This window comes from Elephas maximus, chromosome 11 (assembly GCF_024166365.1).
Source record: "Elephas maximus indicus isolate mEleMax1 chromosome 11, mEleMax1 primary haplotype, whole genome shotgun sequence".
NCBI lineage: Eukaryota > Metazoa > Chordata > Mammalia > Proboscidea > Elephantidae > Elephas > Elephas maximus.
Window position 1 is genome coordinate 95204049 of NC_064829.1, and position 22301 is coordinate 95226349.

At 45.0% G+C, this 22301-nt stretch overlaps 1 protein-coding gene across 7 annotated transcripts in view; it reads right to left on the reverse strand.

Annotated features, from left to right (window-relative positions):
* The window catches only part of LOC126086036 (zinc finger protein 350-like), a 319021-nt gene that overhangs the window by 189176 nt on the left and 107544 nt on the right, over positions 1-22301 (reverse strand). For 2 of the 7 annotated variants that reach the window (XM_049902012.1, XM_049902005.1), the window contains exons 1-2: positions 19172-19366; positions 7060-7255 (exon numbers count right to left, since the gene is read on the reverse strand). The exons of 1 other annotated variant lie outside the window; for it this stretch is intronic. In XM_049902012.1, the coding sequence (XP_049757969.1) occupies positions 7060-7095 (36 nt within the window). In that variant the 5' untranslated portion in view covers positions 7096-7255; positions 19172-19366. Of the gene's footprint in view, positions 1-4640; positions 6746-7059; positions 7256-19171; positions 19367-22301 lie in introns of those variants that run through there. 4 more of the 7 variants (XM_049902009.1, XM_049902008.1, XM_049902007.1 and 1 more) reach the window with 4 other exon arrangements.

Here is a 22301-nt window from a genome sequence, read left to right on the forward strand (position 1 = left end):
GTGAGAATGTCTACCTGTGGTAAAATCAGTTCTTTTATGTGGCCTTTTGCCTGGGTTCTTTGAAAAAACAGCTTGAGATTTTTCCCTAAGCCCGAAAGACTTACCTTTGCCCTAGTTTTCTAACCCTGAGGGTTTGTTACATTGCCTGGGTAAGTGGTAAACACCATGGTTTGAAACTTTTAGTCTGCTCCTGGGCTGCAGCCTATCCTGGTAATTGGCATGTACATTGCAGTGATTGGTCAATATACTGTGCAAAGGAAGTGACTATAGTCTATTATGCAAATGAAGTGTCTATGGCCTACTGAGAAGGGATTGGTCAGTTCGTGGTCCTGTGAGGAGGGCCATGCCTTGAAATTGACAAGGAGCTTCTGTAAATATACAGCCAATGCCACAGGTTTTTCAGATATGAAGCAGAAAGAAGAAAAGGCAAGAAAGAAGTAGAGAGAGAGGAGGCAAGGAACCTCCTAAAAGAGCTGTGACATGGAATAAGGACTATAACACTGAAGTCAGCAAGAGGCTCAGAGAGGCCATATGGCAGTGTCAGTGTGACAGGCCCAGAAGAGGTGCAGCGGCAGAGCTGGCAGTGATAGGCCTGGAAGGAGTCCAGTGGCAGAGTTGGTGGTGACAGACAGCAGGGCCAAGATGAGCCTGTTCTGAGAGGGCTGAGAGTAGGCTGTCCTGAGGGGGCTGACAGAAGCCTGTCCTGAGGGAACTGAGAGGAAGCCTGATCAGCTGAGAGGGAGTGTGCATGCAGAGAGAAGGGCCTGTTTGTTTGCACAGCCAAGGGAAGCTAAGAAAGCTGTCCTACACTGCAGAAGGCAGACTTTGCCTACATGCTCCTTGATCCTGATCCCAAGTTGTAGGCTTCTGATTCTGATCCTGAGTTGTAACCTGTTACTTCCTTAATAAACCACTTAAGTGGTAAGTACAGTTTGTGATTTCTGTGAGAGGTTGCAGCAAATTGCTGAACCCAAATGAAGGAAGGAAAGGTGCTGAGGAGACCGTGAGTAGCCAGTGTCGGAGATGGGAGTGGTTCAGTAGCTTGGAGAATGTGGAAATCTGGGATATATTGTCGTCCACCTCATAGGAATTGGCTTTGTCCTGATTCTTATATTTTAAATTATTCGTACACTAACATGCCTATCCATAACTTCTGAAAGAGAAAACAGAGTTGGGGAGAAGAAACAGCCAAAGATCTCACGCTGAATCTCAAAATAATTTTTTACTGAATGAAAGACTTGTGGCAGGCAGATTCTAAGATAGTTCCATAATCATATTTGGACCTCTGGACAGTCCCCTCTGCATGACTATGTGCTGGCCTAGTTCCTGCCTAACAGAATATGCTAAGGTGAAACAATGTTATTCTGTGATCAGATTACATACTAGGTGTTATTTCTGTCTGGCTGGTATTGATGAAGCAAGTTTCCATGCTGGGGAGGTTCACATGTGTAAAACTGGTGGGAGGGCAGCATCCGACTTCCTCTAATTTCACAAGGAGAAAGGAGGATCAAGATCAACAACCCAAGGCCGATTCCTATGAGACAGAGGTCAAACATGCCTCCTCTCTCCACCGTCTTTACCAATTTTGACGCCATTTGTGGCTCTCACAGCACTCTCTACTTCTCTGCTGGGTTTGATAATTCTTTGCAATGGCCACACAGAACTCACAGACAATGCTCACGATTATGGGGCTTATTAGGGAAGTAACAGGTTACAATTCAGGTTCAGGAACACAGTTCAGGATACAGTTCTTCATCAGGACAGCCTCTTTTCAGCTGTGCCTGCAGGCATACCTTTTTCTGGCCCTTTGATCTCTGCCCTGCTCGGGCACATGTTACAAAACTCTTTCAGCTCTGCTGATAAGTATCCTGAGACACTTCACTTCACCAGCAAGCCTCCATCAGAAGGCATTCAGCTCTAGCTCCATGGCTGGCAAATCCAGCTCCACCAAGTGGCCTGAGGGACCCTACTCTGTCAGCAAGCCTTCTGCCCGAAGGCACTCAGCCTTCTTGCTCCCTGGGCCAGGAAGCCCAATACGCTGCCTCCTGCTGGTCTATCCTGCCACTGATTCTTGTCATCTCCAGTGTTACAGCTCTCTGTCTCCTGGTTCCAGGAACTTCTCAGTGCAGGGATTCCGGGTCCAAAGGACATGCTCCACTCTTAGCTCCTCTTCCTCGGTGGTGGTGAGATCCTTTCTTTCCTTCCTCTGGGATGGGTCATTACAAGCCTAGTAGGATGGCAAAACTGACCTATCCCCTTGGTGGGCCACAATTATCTTATTTGTACAGTGTCACCCAATCATCTGGGTAGGAGTTACCCTCAGATAAGAGTACAGTCTATTGCCTATGATCACTCATTTTGCTTGCTGTATTGCTACAGGGGTCTCTGTGGGATCCCAAAAGAAATAGCCATAGGAAACCTGCTTTTGCATTGTGGTGAAATGAGTTCCTTTATGTGGCTTTTGCCTTGGTTCTCTGGAAAAACAGCTTGAGAGGTTTTTCCCCTAATCCTACAGTTACCCTTGCCCTAGTTTTGTACCCCTGGGGGTTTGATTCTGTTGTCTAGGTTGACTGATATTTCCTCAGTAACCTATAACTAAAGTGGTTTGATAGTTTCTGTCTGGCTTTGGGCTGCAGCCTGCCCTGTGACTGATAACCACCTTGCATGGATTTGTCTATAGACTATGCAAATGAAGTCTCTGTAGCATACTATGCTAATGAAGTGTCTGTGGCCTACTGAGAGGGGATTGGTTAGTTTGTGGGACCGCTGGAGGGGCCTTTCCATGAAACTGACAAGAAGTTGTACATATAAGCAGCCAAGCCCACAGAGAATTCAGAGACGGAAAGAAGTAGGAGGAAGAAAGAAGAGAGAAGCAGGGAAAGAGAAGAGGCAAGAAACCTCCTAAAAGAGCTGTAACATGGGTCAAGAGCTAAAACTGTGAAGGTGGCAACAGGCCCAGAAGGGACCCAGCAGTAGAGCCAGCAGCAATAGGCCAAGAAGGGGCACAGCAGCAGTGACAGGCCAAGAAAAGACCCTGCAGCAGTCGGTGGTGACAGATGGCAGGGTCAAGAGGAGCATATCCTGTCTTGAGGGGGTTGTGAGGAGGCCGACAGGCCTGAGAGGAGCTGAGAGAGCTGCCTGCACTGAAGAAGGGGTCTTTGCCTCCATGTTTCCGGATCCTGATCCTGAGTTGCAGCCTGCTGATCCTGATCCCTAGTTGTACCCTGTTCCTTAATAAACCACTTAACTATAAGTATGGTCTGTGAGTTCTGTGTAGCCATTGTAACAAATTATCAAACCCAGAAGAGAAGTAGAGAGTGCCGTTGGAGGGACAGCTCGTGTCAGAATTGGTAAATAGCTTGGAGAGTGGAGGTATGTTTGACATCCACTTCATAGGGATTTGCTTTGGGCTGATTCTGGTCATCACTCCCCATGATGTTAGGCAGGTTCTGATGTTACTACTTTCGGTGCAGTGAAAGTCTTTGTGGCTCCCACACAACGACTGGGTGAGATGTTGAAATAAGGTGCTTCTGGCCCATTGAGGGGATTAGACAGCCTCCTAATAATGTAAATAAAAAAAAAAAATAAGGTGCATAAAATCCTTGTGGGGGTGGGACCATGCAAATAAGGTGTGTGGAGCCCTACGAAGGGGAATGGTCAGTTTTGGCATTCCAGGAGGCTTAAAATGAGCTCATCTTGGAAGTGAAAGAGGGGACCTCACTTCCAAAAAGAAGGGCCGAGAATAGAGCATGTCCTTTTAAACAGGGGTTCCTGCTCTGAGAACCATCTAGACCCAGGTCACACTCAGAGAAGGTGTGAGACAGAGGGACCTCATGCCACTAAGAATGAAGAACAAGGAGGGGAGCACGTCCTTTGGATCTGAGTTCCCAACACTGAGAAACTCCTAGACCGGGCAAGATTGATGACAAGGACCTTCCCCCAGAACCAACAGAGAGAGACTGCCTTCCCCTGGAGCTGGCACCCTGAATTTGGACTCTGAGCCTTCTAGGCGGTGACAGAATTAATTTCTCGTTGTCAAAGCCATCCGTTTCTGGTATTTCTGTTGTAGCAGCCATAGATAACTAAAACAGGGATACTGTGTGGCTTAAAATCAGGAAAGGTGTGCATCAGGGTTGTATCCTTTCACCATACTTATTCAATCTATATGCTAAGTAATAATCTGAGAAGCTGGACTATATGAAGAAGAACGGGGCAACAGGATTGGAGAAAGAGGCATTAACAACCTGCATTATGTAGATGATACACCGTTGCTTGCTGAAAGTGAAAAGGACTTGAAGTACTTACTAAAGAAAATCAAAGACCACAGACTTCAATATGGATTGTACCTCAACATAAAGAAAACGAAAATCCTCACAACTGGACTGATACAGATTGAATCCTGCCTCATTAACATAACTGCCTCTAATTCTGCCTCATTAACACCATAGGAAGGGTTTATAATACATAGGAAAATCACATCAGATCACAAAATGGTGGGCAATCGCACAGAACTGGGAATCATGGCCTAGTCAAGTTCATACACATTTTTAGGGGACACAATTCAATCCATAACATTCCATCCTTTGGCCCTCTAAAATTTACATCCTCGCCACATGTAAAATACATTCACCCCATCATACCATAGCAAATATCTTAATTCAACTCTAAGTCCAAAATCCAAAAATTCCTTTTCATCTGTGAAATCCAGAATATAAGTTATCTGCTTCCAAATACAATGGTGGAACAGGCACAAGGTAGATATTTCCATTACAAATGGGAGAAACTGGAGGGAAAGAAGGGATAACAAGCACCAAGCAAGTCAGCAGAACACATTACATTAGCTCTCAAGGCTTGAAAATAATCCTCTGTTCTCTGAAACCCTTTAAACAATGGTCCAGCCCTCCAGACTGGGTGTTGGCCACACTCTCCAGATTCTGAGTGGAGGTCCCTTGGCCCTGGGCTTCAGCTCTGCCTTCCAGGCTCACTGGAACAGCAACTCAGCTCCCTCGAGTTTGGGTGTTCCCATTCTCCTAGTCTGTCTGAGTCACGACCCTATACCTTCAGCCCCAGCAAGGCCCTGTTCTTCTGCTCTTTGGGCATGGCAGCCCTGCCCCCTCAGCTTTTGGCAGTGGATCTGGCCCCATCCCGTTGGAACTCATGAATGGTAGCCCCATACTCCAGAACCTAGTTGGTGAAGATCTGACTCTTTGAAACCTAGGAGCCTGTGACCACACCCTTTTAAGCCCCAGAGGCCATGGTTCCACCCTTTGAGACCCCAGACTTCATGGCCCTACCCTTTGAGACTGAGGCAGCTCTGATTCCTGTGTTGTCTCTTCAGCTTCTGCTTCCTGGTTCCTTGGCTTCTCGGCTGCTTGGACCTTTGGGCCTGCCAGTGTCTGCCATGCTTAGGGAAGTGTTCCAAAGCTCTTTAGCTCCACCAGTAAGTGCTTGTAGGCACTCCACTCTGCCAGGAAGCCTCCTGAGCAAAGGCAGCTCTCACTGCATGGGTCAGCTTTAGTGCTGTCTTGCACCAGTATCATGGTTTTACTGCTGCAGTTTTTCTACGGCTGTTTCTTGCCATCTGTGGCAACAGCTTTCCTCACTTCCTTCTGAGTCCTCACCAAAACTGTCTGACATCCATAATTCCACGAAGTCTCTTCAAGGCAATCTAGGCTTTTACATCAGGTACTTTGAAACTCTTGCAGCCTCTACCCGTACACACTTTCAAAATCACTTCCACATCTTAGGTATCTGCTACATTTTAGGTATCTGTTACAGTAGCACCACACTCTCAGTATCAAATTTTGTCTTAGTTATCTATAGCTACTATAACAGAAATGGATGGCTTTAACAAAGAGAAATTTATTCTCTCACAGTCTAAGAGGCTAGAAGTCCAAATTTAGGGTGCCAACTCCAGGGGAAGGTTTCCTCTCTCTATCAGCTCTGGGGAAAGGTCCTTGTCACCAATCTTCGCCCGGTCTAGGAGCTTCTCAGCACAGGAACTTTGGGTCCAAAGGACATGCTCCCCTCCTGGTTCTTCATTCTTGGTGGCATGAGGTTCCCCTGTCTCTCTGCTTGCTTCCATCTTTTATATCTCAAAGGACACTGACTCAGGACCCAACCTAATATTGTACATTGAGTCCTGCCTCGTTAACATGACTGGGAATGACAGCCTAGACAAGCTGACACACATTTTTTGGGGCCACAATTCAATTCATAACAAATCCCTTGTTCTGTTTGAACCACTGCCTCTTGGTCTAAGTATGGGTTCCTCATGAGCCCAATTAAGTGTTCTGAAATTGCCATTCTTATGAATAAACTGTTACTTCCCTAATAAATCCCATTACTGTAAGTATGGTCTGTGAGTTCTGTGAGGCCATTACAACCAATTATCAAACCCAGCAGAGAAGTACAGTGTCCCTTGCGGGGACGGCTAGTGTCAGAACTGGTAAAAAGGTTGGAGGGTGCACATGTTTGATCACCACATCACTGGAATCAGCTTTGTGTTGATATTAATAGTGATTCTCTCTCCTACCCCTGAAGTTAGAGGAAGTCGGAAGCCACCTGCCTTTTTATACTACCACTACTACCAGTCCCATTGTAAAGGCATCTATGAGGATGCTACTGTTCAGGACACTGTCCACCACACCACCTCTAGAAAGAAACATCAAAGAAATTTACTCAGACAAAAGTCCCACGAGATACTGAAATCCTCCAAGGAACTGATCTTCTTCCTCCTCAAAAACTAGGCATAACGTTTAAATTATAATGATTCTTTTGGAGTTGGCCACAGAAATATTAAATACGAGTTAACAACTAACATAACCCAAATTCCCAGTCACATACTATGTTCAACAATCAATAATTTAGTGTTAATCCCGTGAAAAATATATTCCTGATTCTACCTTGCCTGATGTTGAACTCAGAGTCTAAGTTTATTTCTCTGTAGCTTCTACTTTTCCAAATTTATTCTTTTCAGATGAACTGAACTCATATTTTACAGGTCTATGCAAATTCATCAGGGAAAGAAAGGAAAGCATAAAACAAACCAAAAGTCACCTGGGCCTGAACCATTTTCTTTTGTTCTTGGGACATTGTTAGCAACTGGGATACTCTGTGTTTTCTGGATTAGCTCTAATTTCAGTTCAGAAATTCCAGTATCCTGTGAAGGCTGTCCCCAGAATGATAGTATTCAAATCTTGCAACTTTTTCCTCCTTCCTTCAAGTGATTCTCTTGCTGCTGAGGAGTCAGGACCTGTAGGTTGAAAGGAAAATTCAATGTGAGTGGTACACTACCTCTAGGCCCAGATGCTGTCACTGCTCCTGGCACTCTTCTTAACACAGGGTCCTCAATACTGTTGACTGTCCCTTTTTGGTGACTCAGAACATTTTATACCAGTGGGCAATAAAACCTAAGATTCAAAATTTGCAGAGATATGGATAAAAGATGTCTTTAAAAAAAATGGCAATTAGACAATCAGATACACATCTGGAAGAAAAAAAAATAAGCTTGATCTCTACCACACAACATACAAAACTATCAATTCATGGTTAAGTGTGACTCTCAATGACAAATCAATGAAGCTCTGAAAAGATCAGTTTATACAATGAGATTCCATCTCACTCCAACAAGGCTGGCGTTAATCCAAAAAACACAAAATAATAAATGTTGGAGAGGTTGTGGAGAGACTGGAACACTTATACACTGCTGGTGGGAATGTAAAATGGTACAACCACTTTGGAAATCAATTTGGCGCTTCCTTAAAAAGCTAGAAATAGAACTACCATATGATCCTGCAATCCCACTCCTTGAAATATATCCTAGAGAAATAAGAGCCTTTACACGAACAGATATATGCATACCTGTGTTCACTGCAGCACTGCTTACAATAGCAAAAAGATGGAAGTAACCAAGGTGCCCATCAACGGATGAATGGATAAATAAATTATTCACACAATGGAATACTAAACATCGATAAAGAACAGTGATGAATCCGCGAAACATTTCATAACGTGGAGGAATCTGGAAGCCATTATGCTGAGTGAAATTAGTTGCAAAAGGACAAATATTGTATAAGACCACTATTATAAGAACTCAAGAAATAGTTTAAACAGAGAAGAAAATATTCTTTGATGGTTACAAGAGGTGGGACGGAGGTAGGGTGGGAGAGGGGCACTCACTAATTAGATAGTAGATAAGAACTACTTTAGGTGAAGGGAAAGACAACACACAATACAGGGGAGGTCAGCACAACTGGACTAAACCAAAAGCCAAGAAGGCTGAATGTTTCGAAGGCCAGCATAGCAGGGGCAGAGGTTTGGGGACCATGGTTTCAGGGGACATCTAGATCAAATGGCATAATAAAATTAAGAAAACATTCTGTATCCCACTTTGGAGAGTGGCATCTAGGGTCTTAAACGCTAGCAAGCAGCTATCTAAGGTGCATCAATTGGTCTCAACCCACCTGGACCAAAGGAGAATGAAGAATACCAAGGACACAAGGTAATTACAAGCCCAAGAGACAGAAAGGGCCACATAAACCAGAGACTATGTCAGCCCGAGACCGGAAGAACTAGATGGTGCCCAGCTACAACTGATGACTGCCCTGACAGGGAACACAACAGAGAACCCCTGAGGGAAGAGGAGAGCAGTGGGATGCAGACCCCAAATTCTCATAAAAAGACCAGACTTAATGGTCTGACTGAGACTAGAAGGACCCCAGTGGTCATGGCCCCCAGACCTTCTGTTGGCCCAGGACAGGAACCATTCCCAAAGCCAACTCTTCAGACAGGGATTGGACTGGACAATAGGATGTGGAGGGATGCTGGTGAGGAGTGAGCTTCTTAGATCAGGTGGAAACTTGAGACTATGTTGGCATTTCCTGTCTGGAGGGGAGATGAGAGGGTAGAGGGGGTTAGAAGCTGACGGAATGAACACGAAAACAGAGAGTGGAGGGAGGGAGCGGGCTGTCTCATTAGGGGGAGAGCAATTGGGAATATGTAGCGAGGTGTATATAAATTTTTGTGCGAGAGACTGACTTGATTTGTAAACTTACCCTTAAAGCACAAAAAAAAAAAAAAAGGGTAAGTTTACACTGGAGCCTGGAAACATATTTTAAACATGCCACATGAAGCGCTAACTATAAACTGAAGACTATTCTGCTAGAGAAACTGTCAAGTTATACAACTACTTTAGAAAACACTAAAGTATAATCTATTAGGTTGAAGTTATACATACAGTTTGAAATAACACTCTAAGTCTGAGGTATGTATTCCCCCATAATGAGTGCACATTTGATCCACAAGAGAGGTACCAATATTTTCAAAGTAAAATTACTTGTGGTAACCCAAGGCAGTGTGATGGATTGTTGTTAATGGCTTTTGTAGCAATGGTCTTGTAACTCCCACCAAATGATTGGGTCAGACTATGCAAATAACCCCACACGTCTATCAGTTTGTCATACTGTGGTGGCTTGCATGTTGCTGTGATGCTGGAAGCTATGCCACTGGTATTTCAAATTCCAGCAGGGTCACCCACTGTGGACGGGATTCAGCTGAGCTTCCAGACTAAGACAGACTAGAAAGAAGGACCTATAGCCAGTGAAAAAAATTAATCAGTGAAAACTTTATGAATAGCAGTGGAACACTGATATAGTGCTGGAAGATGAGCCCCTCAAGTTGGAAGACACTCAAAATATGACAAGGGAAGAGTTGCCTCCTCAAAGTAAAGTTGACCTTAATGATGTGGATGGAGTCAAGCTTTTGGGACCTTCATTTGCTGATGTGGCACAATGCAAAATGAGAAGAAACAGCTGCAAACAACCATTAATAATAGGGACATGGAATGTACGAAGTATGAAAATTGGAAAATCGGAAATTGTCAAAAATAAGATGGAATGCATAAACATCAATATCCTAGGCATTAGTGAGCTGAAATGGACTGGTATTGGCCATTCTGAATCAGAAAATCATATGCTCTACCATCCCAGCAAATGTTAGGTGCTTGTGGCCCACCAAGGGGATTGGACAGCTTGCTAATAATGCAAATAAGGCGCATGGCAGCCCTGTGTGGGTGGAACCATGCAAATAAGGTATATGAAACCCTAACAAAGGGATTGGTTATTTTCCCAACCACTAGGCTTAAAAGAGAGTCAATACCAGAGCGGAAGGGTAACCTAATCACCACCAAGAAAGAAGAGATGGGAACGGAGCACGTCCTTTGGACCAGAGGTCCCTAGGCTGAGAACCTTCTAGACCCAGGAGACAGAGAGCAAGCTGTAACAGCAGAGATGGCATGAGATGGCAAGAAGTGGAGGCAGGGAAATGATGGCAGCAGAATCTGGAGACCAGTCAGAGATGGCGCATGGGCTTCCCGGCTGAGAGAGTAAGGCAGCTATAGTATGTGTGTCAACCCACAGAGCAAAAGAGGTAAGCATCATTCTGCAAGAGGCTTACTGGTGGAATGGGGTGCCTCCGGGCACTTACTGGTGCGCTAAAGAACTTTGTAACACTTGTCCAAGCAAGGAAAGGGCCTGTCTGAGGGACGGAGGAGCTGAGAGGCTGAAGGCCAGGGAGGGGTCTGTCTGCAGGCATAGCCGAGAAGAGGCTGTTCTGATCAAAGAACTGTATCCTGAGTTCCTGGATTGTAATTTGTTACTTGCCTAATAAACTCCATAACTGTAAGTATGGTTTGTGAGTTTGTGTGAGCATCGAAATGAATTATCCAACTCAGCAGAGAAGAGAGTGCTTTGGGAGGTACGGCTAGTATAAGAATTGGTTAAAACGTTGGAGACAGGTATATCTGACTGCCGCCTCATAGGAATCAACTTTGGGCTGTTTGTCTAGATTCTCCTTCCCCCTTGTGAAGTCAGAGGAGGCCAGATGACTCAGCCATGCCACTTTTACAAGAGCAAAGTAAATACATCTATGTGTAACAATATGAATGACTCTCACAAACGTTGAAGAAACAAATCCTGATTTTTTTTAAAAAGGGTTATATGCAATTGCATTTATACTCAGTTTAAAATAGGCAAACTACATAAATTATAAAGATTAGGAATAATTAGCTACATGGTAAAACTATAAAGAAATGTCTGGAAGTGCTTGCTATAACCACTTGGGTGTTAGCAAAGTTCTATTTCTTGCCCAGGGCAGAGGTCAGTTATACATATATTGCCCTTATACTAGTTAAGTTGTACATTTTGGAAAAAAAAGATAAATTTAGAAAAATTAAAGGAATGGAAAAGCCCAAAAATATCAAAACCAAATTGAAGAGCCCCAATACACAGAAAGTTTGTTCTTTGATAAGACCAATAAAATACACATTCTTAATGAAATTGATTAAAAGAGAAAGAGAAGCGGCACACATAAAGAATGTAAGGAATTAATGGGAGAAATGACCCAGATGAAATCGACATCTTCTAGTAGCCAAGCACTTTTCCGTACATACTTGGATAGAACTGCTCCACATTCCTAAGCTCATCTGCATGCCATTTGCAACACTACCAATGGGGACCAGACACACAATGACTTACTAATAAACTCGGATATGGCTCACCTTCCATAGGATAAATAATGAATGGTCAGTTTTGGCAGCATTTGGGAAGTGGCCCTGTCCTCCAGACTCTGGGTGTTGGCCACACCCTATGGATTCTGGGTTGAGGACCCTCTGCCCTGAGCTGCAGCTCTGCCTTTCAGGCCCAATGGGATGGCAACTCTGTTCCCTTCCCTTTGGGTGGCCCTATTCTCCGAGTCCATCTGAGAGGCAATTCTACCCCCCGGTCCTGGCAGCCCCCATTCTTCAGCACCTTGGAAATGGCAGTCCCGACCCCTCAACTTTGGGGGGTGGCCCCATGCCCCTGGCACAGGTTAAGGACAGCCCCACACTCTAGAACCAAGTTGGTGAAAATCTGACGCTTTGGAACCTAAGGGGCTGTGACCCCACCCTTCGAGATCAGGAACTGTGGCCACACATCCTTAGAAACCGAGAAGACCTTGCTTCCTGTACACCTTCCAACAGTTCTGCTGATCTCCAGGCTCCTCCAGGGATTGTCCTTTTCTTTTCTTCAAGGACAACATAAGTAGCTCCTTTGGCCTGTTTTCTGCCTATAGAGTTCCAACAGACAGACAGTGTCATTTCCTTCTGTTCTTTCTCTACCACTTTCAGTCTAAGCTATGGGCTTTCTGCTGTGGTAGTTGGTTAGAACCATCTGACACAGGCTTAATATCTTTAATAAAAGAATGTGTAGCCACATCCTTGCTGAACATTCTAGGATATCGGTCCTTAGTTTGTACAAATGAATTTTCCAAATCTTTAAGTTTGCACAGTTCATTTTTAAGTCCACCTCTTTCCTCTGGCATTTTACTGTAAGCAGCAAGAAGAAACCACACAGCCTCTTTAAGATCTTGCTTAGAAATTTCATTAGTCAGGTATCCAAGTTCATCACTTACAAGTTCTACCTTCTACCAAACATTTGAACATAATTCAGACAAGTTCTTTGCCACAGCATGAAAAGCATTGCCCTTCCTCCATTGTCCATCACATGTTCATCATTTTCTTAAAGCCTCACCAGAAGCACACTTAATGTTCACATTTCTAGCAACACTTTGTTGCTAGAACCAGGTATATTCTCTAAGATTTTTCCTGGAGCTCTTCTCAGTTCCTTCTGAGCCCTTGCCAGAATTACTTTTGACATTCATAATTCTACCAACAGTTTCTTCAAGACAATCTAGGCTTTTCTATCAGGCACCTTAAAACTTTTCCAGCCTCTACCCATCACCCAATTCCAAAACTACACCCACATTGTAGGTATTTGTTAGAGCAGCACTCCCACTTCTCAGTACTTGCAGTGAAATGGCTTGCTTTTGTGTGCCCTTTCTCACTGTGGTTTGAAGCTCGCACCCAAGTGAGGACAGTGCACATAAGGTAATTGTGGCCCACCAAGGGGATTGGTCAGTTTTGCCATCCCTCTAGGCTTAAAATGAGACATCTCAGAGGTAGGAAGAGATGATCTCACCACCACCAAGAAAGAAGAGCCAGGAGTGGAGTGTGTAATTTAGACCCAGGATCCCTGCACTGAGAAGCTCCTGGAACTAGGAGATCGAGAGAGAGAGAGAGGCAACAATGAAGACAGCGAGAAGCAGTGGCAGAGAAACAGCTGCAGTAGAGACTGGCAGGATATGGTATGGCAGGCGTACTGGCTCACGGAGTGAGAAAACTGCATGCCTTTGGGCAGGAGGCTTGCTGGTGGAGTAGGTTGCCTCTGGGCACTTGGCAGAGCTAGGTTTGTCAACCCACACAGCTAGAGCTGAGTGGATTCAAGCCGAGGCTTACTGGCAGAGTGGGGTGCCTCTGGGCACTTACTGGCCGAACTGAAGAGCTTTGTAACACGTCCCACAGCAAGGCAGAGAGGCTTAGAGGCCAGAAAGAGGTGTGCCTGCAGGCATGACTGAGGAGAGGCTGTCCTGAAAGAAGAACTGTATCCTGAGCATACCTGAACCTGAATTGTAACCTGTTACTTTCCTGACAAATTCCATAATTGTGAGTATTGTCTGTGAGTTCTGTGCGGCTGTTGCAATGAATTATCAAACCCAGCAGAGAAGTAGAGAGTGCTGCGGAAGGGGCAGTTGTGGCAGAATCGGTAAAGATGGAGGAGAGAGGAGGCATGTCTGACCTCCTCCTCATAGGAATCAATCTTGGGCTGCTGATCTTGATTCTCCTTCCCCCTTGTGAAGTTAGAGGAGTCAGATGCTGCCACTACACTATTTTTATAGTTGGCATCAGAAGTGGGGCTCTTTGCAATGGCTCCATACTCATGGAAGCATGGGACTCTGTAAGAGAAAGAACAAAGGGGCTTGGGAAATGAGGCTTTTAACTCTTAGATGGTTACTTTTGTTGTTCTTACCTATTGTTAGGGATTGAACTTTGTCCCCCCAAAATGTGTGCCAACTTGGCTAGGCTATGATTCCCAGTATTGTGTGGCTGTCCTCCAATTTGTGATGTGTTGTAAATCTCTATGATGTTTATGAGACAGGATTAGAAGCAGTTGTGTTAATAAAGAAAGATACGATCTACAGGTTTAGGTTGTATCTTGCTTGAATCAATCTCTTTTGAGATATAAAAGAAAGAAGCAAGCAGAGAAGTGAGAGACCTCATTACCTCCAAGCAAGACCAAGGAGTGGAGTGCATCCTTTGGACCTGAGGTCCCTGTGCTGAGAAGCTCCTACAGCAGAAGAAGACTGATGACAAGGACCTTCCCCCAGAGCTGACAGAGAAAGCCTTCTCCAGGAACTGGAGCCCTGAATGTGGACTTCCAGCCTCCTCCATTGTGAGAGAATAAGTTTCTGTCTGTTGAAGCCAGCTACTTGTGATATTTCTGTTATAGCAGAACTAGATAACTAAGACACATGTAGTGGCCTGGGGCAAAAACTAGGCCAGATAAGCAAGATGATTGATAGGGGTCCAGGGTCTACTGGACCCACCCATCCAGAGGCCAAAGGGCATATGCATATGAACTGAAAGATAATTAAGAGGTGTAAAAGATGTAACTAGAATATTTTTTAAAAGGGTTATGTGTTTATCTGAACATACTGTGAATACTGAATGTTTCCCCTACCTAGTGTTGTAAAGCAGATCCACAAGTAAGATGGAAATGAATACTGGATATTATGGACAGTGTGTAAGGCTGCCTTCAGCCAATACTTTACTGGATATGCTAAAAGAGAAACTAGAAATTTGCATGAAAGAAACACAGGCTGTTGTTTTGAATACAGTAGTCCTGCATATAGAGTATTGGGGCCTTAAGCCAAAAACCTGGGGGCCACCCAGAAAATATGCATTTTAAAAGACACACACAACCACCCAGAATTGCTGGGACAACAGAATATTTGCATTTGAAGGAAGGACCCACAGAGAAAAAACAAAAAATGACTGTATTGCTTTTTGAATTTTGATCAAGCCAGCAGTTTGCCCTTGGATGTATCAAGCCAGGAAAAGTCAATGCTCATCAAAATCCCCTTCAAGGAATGGAAGTTAAAGGGAGTTCGTGATTAGACAGCCTAGTATACTCACTTGAGGTAACCCCCTGGGTGCACTCAAAGAGTGGAAGTGGGGAAAGTATATTAAAGAATAAAAAAAAAAAAAAGATGGGCTGAATTTAGACATGTTCCACAGGTATCTACTGAACTATCCCATGGACAGTAGGGACGAGAGACGGGCTGGATGGTTAAAAATGCAGGAAGTTGTGTGGACTCCTGAGCTGATGGGTGGAGCCCATAGACCTAGGCCAAGGGGGCTAGGGATGAGAGAGAAAAGGGGCTGTCTGGTCTGAAGTGTCAGGGGCGTGTGTCATCTCTTGGGCCTAAGGCTGCTACCCATTGTGACCTAGCTTGGATGGCTACAGATGAGCTGACAACAACCCAACAGAGTGAAGAGAAAGATGTTTGACACTGTGAGCTGATGTAAATTGCAGTAATTTGATGGCTTATTCTGGACTGGACTTGGCTTATAGATGTAGATGCTCAAAATTACAACCGTAACAGAAGATTCTTCAAGACTAGGGAACATGCTTTTCTCCTCAGAGAACTGGTTTGACGTTGTTGTTAGGTATCCAGTTGGCTCCAACTCATAGTGACCCATGTACAACAGAATGAAACACTGCCCAGTCCTGCGCCATCCTCATGATCGTAGTTATGCTTGAGCCCATTGTTGTAGCCACTATGTCAATTTATCTCGTTGAAGGTCTTGGCCCTTTTTCACTGACCCTCTACTTTACCAAGCCTGATGTCCTTCTCCAAGGACCGGTCCCTCCTGATAATACGTCCAAAGTATGTGAGAGAAAGTCTCACCACCCTGGCTTCTAAGGAGCATTCTGGCTGTACTGCTTCCAAGACAGATTTGTTCATTTCTTTGGCAGTCCAGGGGATAGTCAACATTCTTCACCAACACCATAACTGAAAGGCATCAAATTTCTTCTGTCTTCCTTATTCATTGCCCAGCTTTCACATGCATACGAAGCGACTGAAAACACCACTTGAGTAAGGCTTGAGTAAGGCACACCTGAGTCCTTAAAGTGACATATTTGCTTTTTAACACTTTAAAGTGGTTTTTTGCAGCAGATTTGCCCAATGCAATATGTCGTTTGATTTCTTGACTGCTGCTTCCATGGATGTTGATTGTGGACCCAAGTAAAATGAAATCCTTGACGACTTCAATCTTTTCTCCGTTTATCCTGATGTTGCTTATTGATGCAGTTGTGAGGATTTTTGTTTTCTTCATGTTGAAGTGTCTTGGTCATCTAGTGCTGCTATAACAGAAATACCACAAGTGGATGGCTTTAACAAAGAGGAATTTATTCTCTCACAGTCAAGTAGGCTACAAGTCCAAATACAGGGTGTCCACTCTAGGGGAAGGTTTTCTCTCTCTGTTGGCTCTGAAGGAAGGTCCTTGTCAACAATCTTCTCCTGGTTGAGGAGTTTCTCAGCACAGTGACCTCTGGTCCAAAGATCACGCTATTCTCCTGGTTCTTGTTCCTTGGTGGTATGAGGTCCTCCTGTCCCTCTGCTCACTTCTCTCTTTTATATTTCAAAAGAGAAGAGAGTGCCTTAAAATGTAGATTAATCTTGTGGATTGAGTCTACATAACTGCCGTTAATCCCATCTCATTAACATCATGGAGATAGGATTTACAACACACAGGAAGTTCACATCAGATGACAAAGTGGTGGACAATCACACAATACTGGGAATCATGACCTAGCCAAGTTGAGATATTTTGGGGGGACACAATTCAATCCATGACGAGGTGTAATCCATATTGAAGGCTGCAGTCTTTGATCTTATCTGTAAGTGCTTCAAGTCCTCTTCACTTTCAGGAAGTAAGCTTGTGTTATCTGCACAATGAAGGTTGTTATAAGCCTTCCTCCAATCCTGATGCCCTGTTCTTCATATAGTCCAGCTTCTCGGATTATTGCTCAGCATACAGATTGAGTTAATATGGTGAAAGGATATAACCCTGACACACACCTTTCCTGACTTTAAACCACTGTATCCCCTTGTTCTGTTCACCCGACTGCCTCTTGATCTATGTACAGGTTCCTCATGATCACAATTAAGTGTTTCGGAATTCCCATTCTTCGCAATGTTATTCATAATTTGTTATGATCCACACAGTTGAATGCCTTTGCATAGTCAATAAAACACGGGTAAACATCTTTCTTGGTATTTTCTGCTTTCAGCCAGGATCCATCTGACATCAGCAATGATATCCCTCGTTCCACATCTTTTTCTGAATCCGTTTTGAATTTCTGGCAGTTTCCGGTTGATGTCCTGCTGCAACTGCTTTTAAATGACCTTCAGCAAAATTTTACTTGTGTATGACATTAATGATATTGTTCGGTAATTTCTGCATTTGGTTGGATCACCTTTCTTTGGGACAGGCATAAATAAAGATCTCTTTCAGTCAGTTGGCCAGGTAGGTGTCTTCCAAATTTCTTGGCATAACACTTTAAAGAGATCTTTTGCAGCAGATTTGCCCAATGCGATGCATGGTTTGATTTCTTGTCTGCTGTTTCCACGCTGCTGACACATGGTGAAAGATGCCAACCCATGGCGCTACAGCTGAGCACCCTTGGGCTAAGGCTTACTGGTGGAGTGGGGTGGCCTGGGGCACTTACTGGCAGAGTTAAAGAAGCTTTGTAACACTTTCCTGAGCATGGCAGAAGCCGAGGGGCCAGAGAGAGGTCTGCCTGTGGGCAGAGCCAAGAAGAGGTTGTCCTGATGGAAGAACTGTATCCTGAGCATTTCTGACCCTGAATTGTAACCTGTTACTTCCCTAATAAACCCCATAATCACGAGTATTATCTGTGGAGTTCTGTGGGCCACTGCAATGAATTATCGAACCCAGGAGAGAAGTAGAGGGCATTCTGGGAGGGACAGTTAGTGTCAGAAGTGGTAAAGACGACTGAGAGAGGAGGCATGTCTGACCTTCGCCTCATAGGGATCAGCCTAGATCTGTTGATCTTGATTGTCCTTCTCCTTTGTGAAGTTGGAGGAGGCCAAACACCGAACATATGCCATTTTTACAGTACCAAATTCTTAGTTATCTAGTACTGCTGTAACAGAAATAGCACAACTGGATGGATGTAAAAAACAAGAATTTATTTTGTCACAGTTTAGGAGGCTAGAAGTCCTAATTCAGGGCTTCAGCTCTAGGGGAAGGCTTCCTCTCTCTCTGTCAGGTCTGGGGTAACGCCCTGGTCTTTTCAGCTTCTGTTTCCTGCTTCCTTGGAGATCTCCATGTGGCTGGCATCAATCTCCCCCCGTCTCTGCTTGCTAGCTTGCTTGTTTCATCTCTTTTATATCCCCAAAGTGACTGACTCGAGATACACCCCACACCAATCTTACCTCACTAACAAAACAAACACAGCCCATTCCCAAATGGGATTATAAGCACAAGCACAGAGGTTAGGATTTACCAGGCGTATTTTTAAGGGACACAATTCAATCCACAGTCAGCAAAGCAGAAAGTATGCACGTATGTGGAGCTTTGTGGGCCGTAAGCTCTCCTACACAACCACTCAACTCTCCCTCTGCAGCGCGAAAACAGCCCTAGACCTATGGGCGGCGTGGTGGATTAGTTCTTCAGACAGCAGTTAGCCAACGACTGGCTGAGAGGAGAAAATAGATGATAATAAAAACCAAGGCTTTCGAACTACTGGCCGGGGAATATACCGCCCTTTGTCCCACCAGTCGAGGTTCCTGGGGTTCTGGGCTTCCAAATATTCGTTCTCACAAGCCTCTGTACCAGAGACACAGACCACCTTCACGCCGTTATGAAGACGAAACCTAGACGAGACATCCCTAAGATGCCCATCCCTCGGCTCCAACTTCACTGATCCCATATTAAATCCCGAACCAGACACCGCTTTCATCGTAAATACCCCATCCACCGCTTACGTGCAGAGAGATCCGCAAAGCCCCCGGACCCTGACAGTCAGGACAAGCCTTAATCGTTCTACAAAGGCGCTCACCCCATCTCTGACCCCAACGGCGCTAACACCTGCTTCCCCTCTCACAGCTTCACCCCGGCGCCCCCCTCAGGAAATCAGTGTCATCAGGACACCACGTCCACACGCCTACCTCGCGCTGTTTCAAGACAGAAACACACACTGACCTGTTTTTCTTCTGAATCACCCCAAGTTCCGAAAAGTTGCACTGATTTCCGTGAACTATTTCTTCTTCCCCACTCTCCGCGCTGAATCCCTGTCTGCCTACGGCGACAGGCGAGGGTCGAGACTTTTGAAGGAGCGCGGACAAGGGCATTTCCGGCACTGCCTTTTCAAGTCATACGTCTGAGCCATTCCCGTTGTGTGTGTGTGTGTGTGTGTGTGTGTGTGTGTGTGTGCGCGCGCGTGTGTGTGCGTGTGTGTGTGTGGAGGCGGCCATATTTGAGTACCGGCCGTACAGAACAAATGTAGCAGCTTCTTTGTGCCAAAAGCCAGGAGGAGGAGAAAGTTAGCGGAACTGTTGGATATGCTGTCTCCTCAACCCTTGCAAAAAATGGATAGATTTTCCGTCGCTCGAACTTCACTAGGAAAACAAGGCAGAGATCAAATTGCATGGGCAAAAAAGTAATATTGTCGCTTCCTTTAAACACTTTGTAAAAAAAAAATCAGAATGAAAATACATTTGAAAATGGACAAGCAGGAGTTCAAGAGTGTGCATCAGAGATAGGCTTCTGAAAAGAATAAAGGGTAAAGGGAAAAAGCCGGTACACGGACAACCACGAATAGCTTCTGACTGAAAAAGTCTTGCAGGAAGCGGTTTAAGGACAGAAAAAGATTTGAAGAAACAAACTGGTTTTATATGAGAGTGTCCATCACAGACAGGGCAAAAAAGCTGGTGGAATAAGCCTAGGTTATATTTGGAGTGGGGTATATGAGAAAGACTACTACAGGTGAGGCCAGTAAAAACAAGTAGATCGCCTAGCCTTTCTTCCTAGTCCAACTTGGTGCCATGTGATGGATTGCTTTTCCGTGGCTGTAAGAGTGGCTTGGGGGTGGCTGGGTCCCAATTCAATGCAGTTGCCACACAGTACTCACAGACAATACTCACAGTTGAGAGGTTTATTAAGGAAGTTACAAGCAGGTTACAATGCAGGTTCAGGAACATCAGGATATAGTTCTTCCATCAGGACGGCCTCTTCATAGCCATTCCCGCAGGCGTGCCTCTCTCTGCCCTGCTCAGGCAAGTGTTACAAAGCTCTTTTAGCTCTGTTGATAAGTGCCAGGAGGCACCCCACTTGGCCTGTAAGCCTTGACCCGAAGGTACTCATCTCTCTCACTTGGCAGGTCCGCACACCCACTGTAACCACCTTGCTCCATGGGCCGGGAAACCCACCATCTTGCATATAAAAGCAATCCATCACACCGCAATGGCCTTTCTTGCCACAGTCTTGTAACTTCCACCAAGTGACTGGGTGAGACTATGTAAATGAGGTGCTTGTAACCCACCAAGGGTATTGGATAGCTTGCTAATAATGCAAATAAGGTTTATTACACACTTTTGTGGGGGTGGGATCATACAAATAAGGTGTATGGAATCCTAATGAGGAGATTGGCAGGTTTTGCCATCCTGCTAGGCTTAAAGTGAGCCATCTCAGAGGTGGATAGGGGAGGGGGCAGGGACCTAATTAGCACCAAGAAGAAGAGCTAGGAGTGCAGCACATCCTTTGGAGCTGGGATCCCTGCACTGAGAACCTCCCAGACCCAGGAGACAGAGAGAGTTGCAACACCTGAGACAGCTAGAGACAGTGAGAAGCAGCGGCACAGAAAGAGCGGCAGCAGATGCAGCCAGAACCAAAAGACTGAAAGACAATGGCAAGGTGGGCTTCCAGGCCTACTGAGCAAGAAGAATAATCGCCTTTGGGTAGGAGGCTTGCTGGCAGATTGGGGTGCCCCCAGGCACTTGGTAGAGCTAGGCTTGCTGACCCACGGAGAGAGCTGAGCGCCTTCAAACTGAGGCTTACTGGTGGAGTGGGGTACATCTGGGCACTTAATGGTGGAACTAAAGTGCTCTGTAACACTTGTCTGAGCAGGGCAGAGGCTCTGCTAGCCCAAGAGGCCCTAGGGGCAGAGGCTGAGAGGCTGAGGGCCAGGGAGAGACCTGCCTGTGGGCACAGCCGAGAAGTGGTCCTGACTGAAGAACTATATCCTGAGTCATTCCTAATCCTGTTACTTCCCTCATAAACCCCATAATCATGAGTAGTGTCTGTGAGCTCTTTGTGGCCATTGCAAGGGGTTATTGAACCCAGCAGAGTAGTAGGGAGTGCAGTGGAAGGGACACGGGAATGAGAACTGGTGAAAAGGTTGGAGGATGGAGGTATGTCTGACCTCCAACTCAGAGCAGTCAGCCTTGGGCTGTTGATGCTGATTATGATTCTCCTTCTCCCTCAAGAAGTTAGACAAGGAGGTCTGATCCTGCCGCCATGCCATTTTTACAGTTGGAATCAGAAGTGGGACTTAGTGCAATGGCTCCAGACTCATAAAAGCACGGGAATTTGTAAGACAAAGAAGGAAGGGGCGTGGGAAGTGAAACTTTTGGTTCTTAGATGGTTGCTTTGGTTATTGTTACCTGTAACAGCTGACAGGAAAGTAAGAGATGTTATCCTTTAGCTGAGTGGGGAAAGGCCACATCTGGAGTGGCTTGGGGAGAAAGCCAGGCTGGTTAAACAAGATGATTGATGTGGAGCTAGGGTCTTCTTCTTCTTCTTTTTTTTTTCTTTTAACATTTTCTTGCTCTTTAGGTGAATATGTACATAGCAAATTAATTTTCCAACCAATGATTCTTACATAAATTTTTCATGACATTGGTTGTGATCCCTGCAGTGTGTCAGCACTCTCCCCATTTTCTCCCTAGTTTCTATTTGTCTGGTTTCGTTGTCCTTCCTTATCGTCTTATCTTTGGTTTGGGCAAATGTTGCCCTTTTGGTCTTGTATAGTCAACTGTTCCAAGGAGCACATTCATCACGGATGTTATTGTTTATAGTCCTGTCTACTATTTGGCTGAAAGGTGGCCTCCAGGTATGTTTATAGCTTCAAGTTGGAAAGTTGTCCTAGGGCAACAGTGTTGGGGGGGTCTTCCAGTTTCACTCAGATTAGTATGTCTGTTTTTATTTTTTAGTTTGTATTTCATTCTACATTTTCTACCCATTCTTTCTATTGTGATCCCGGTGAGAGCGGTTGGTAGTGGTAGCCAGGCACCATCTAGTTCTTCTAGTTCTTTGACTGAAGCTTACTGGTTGT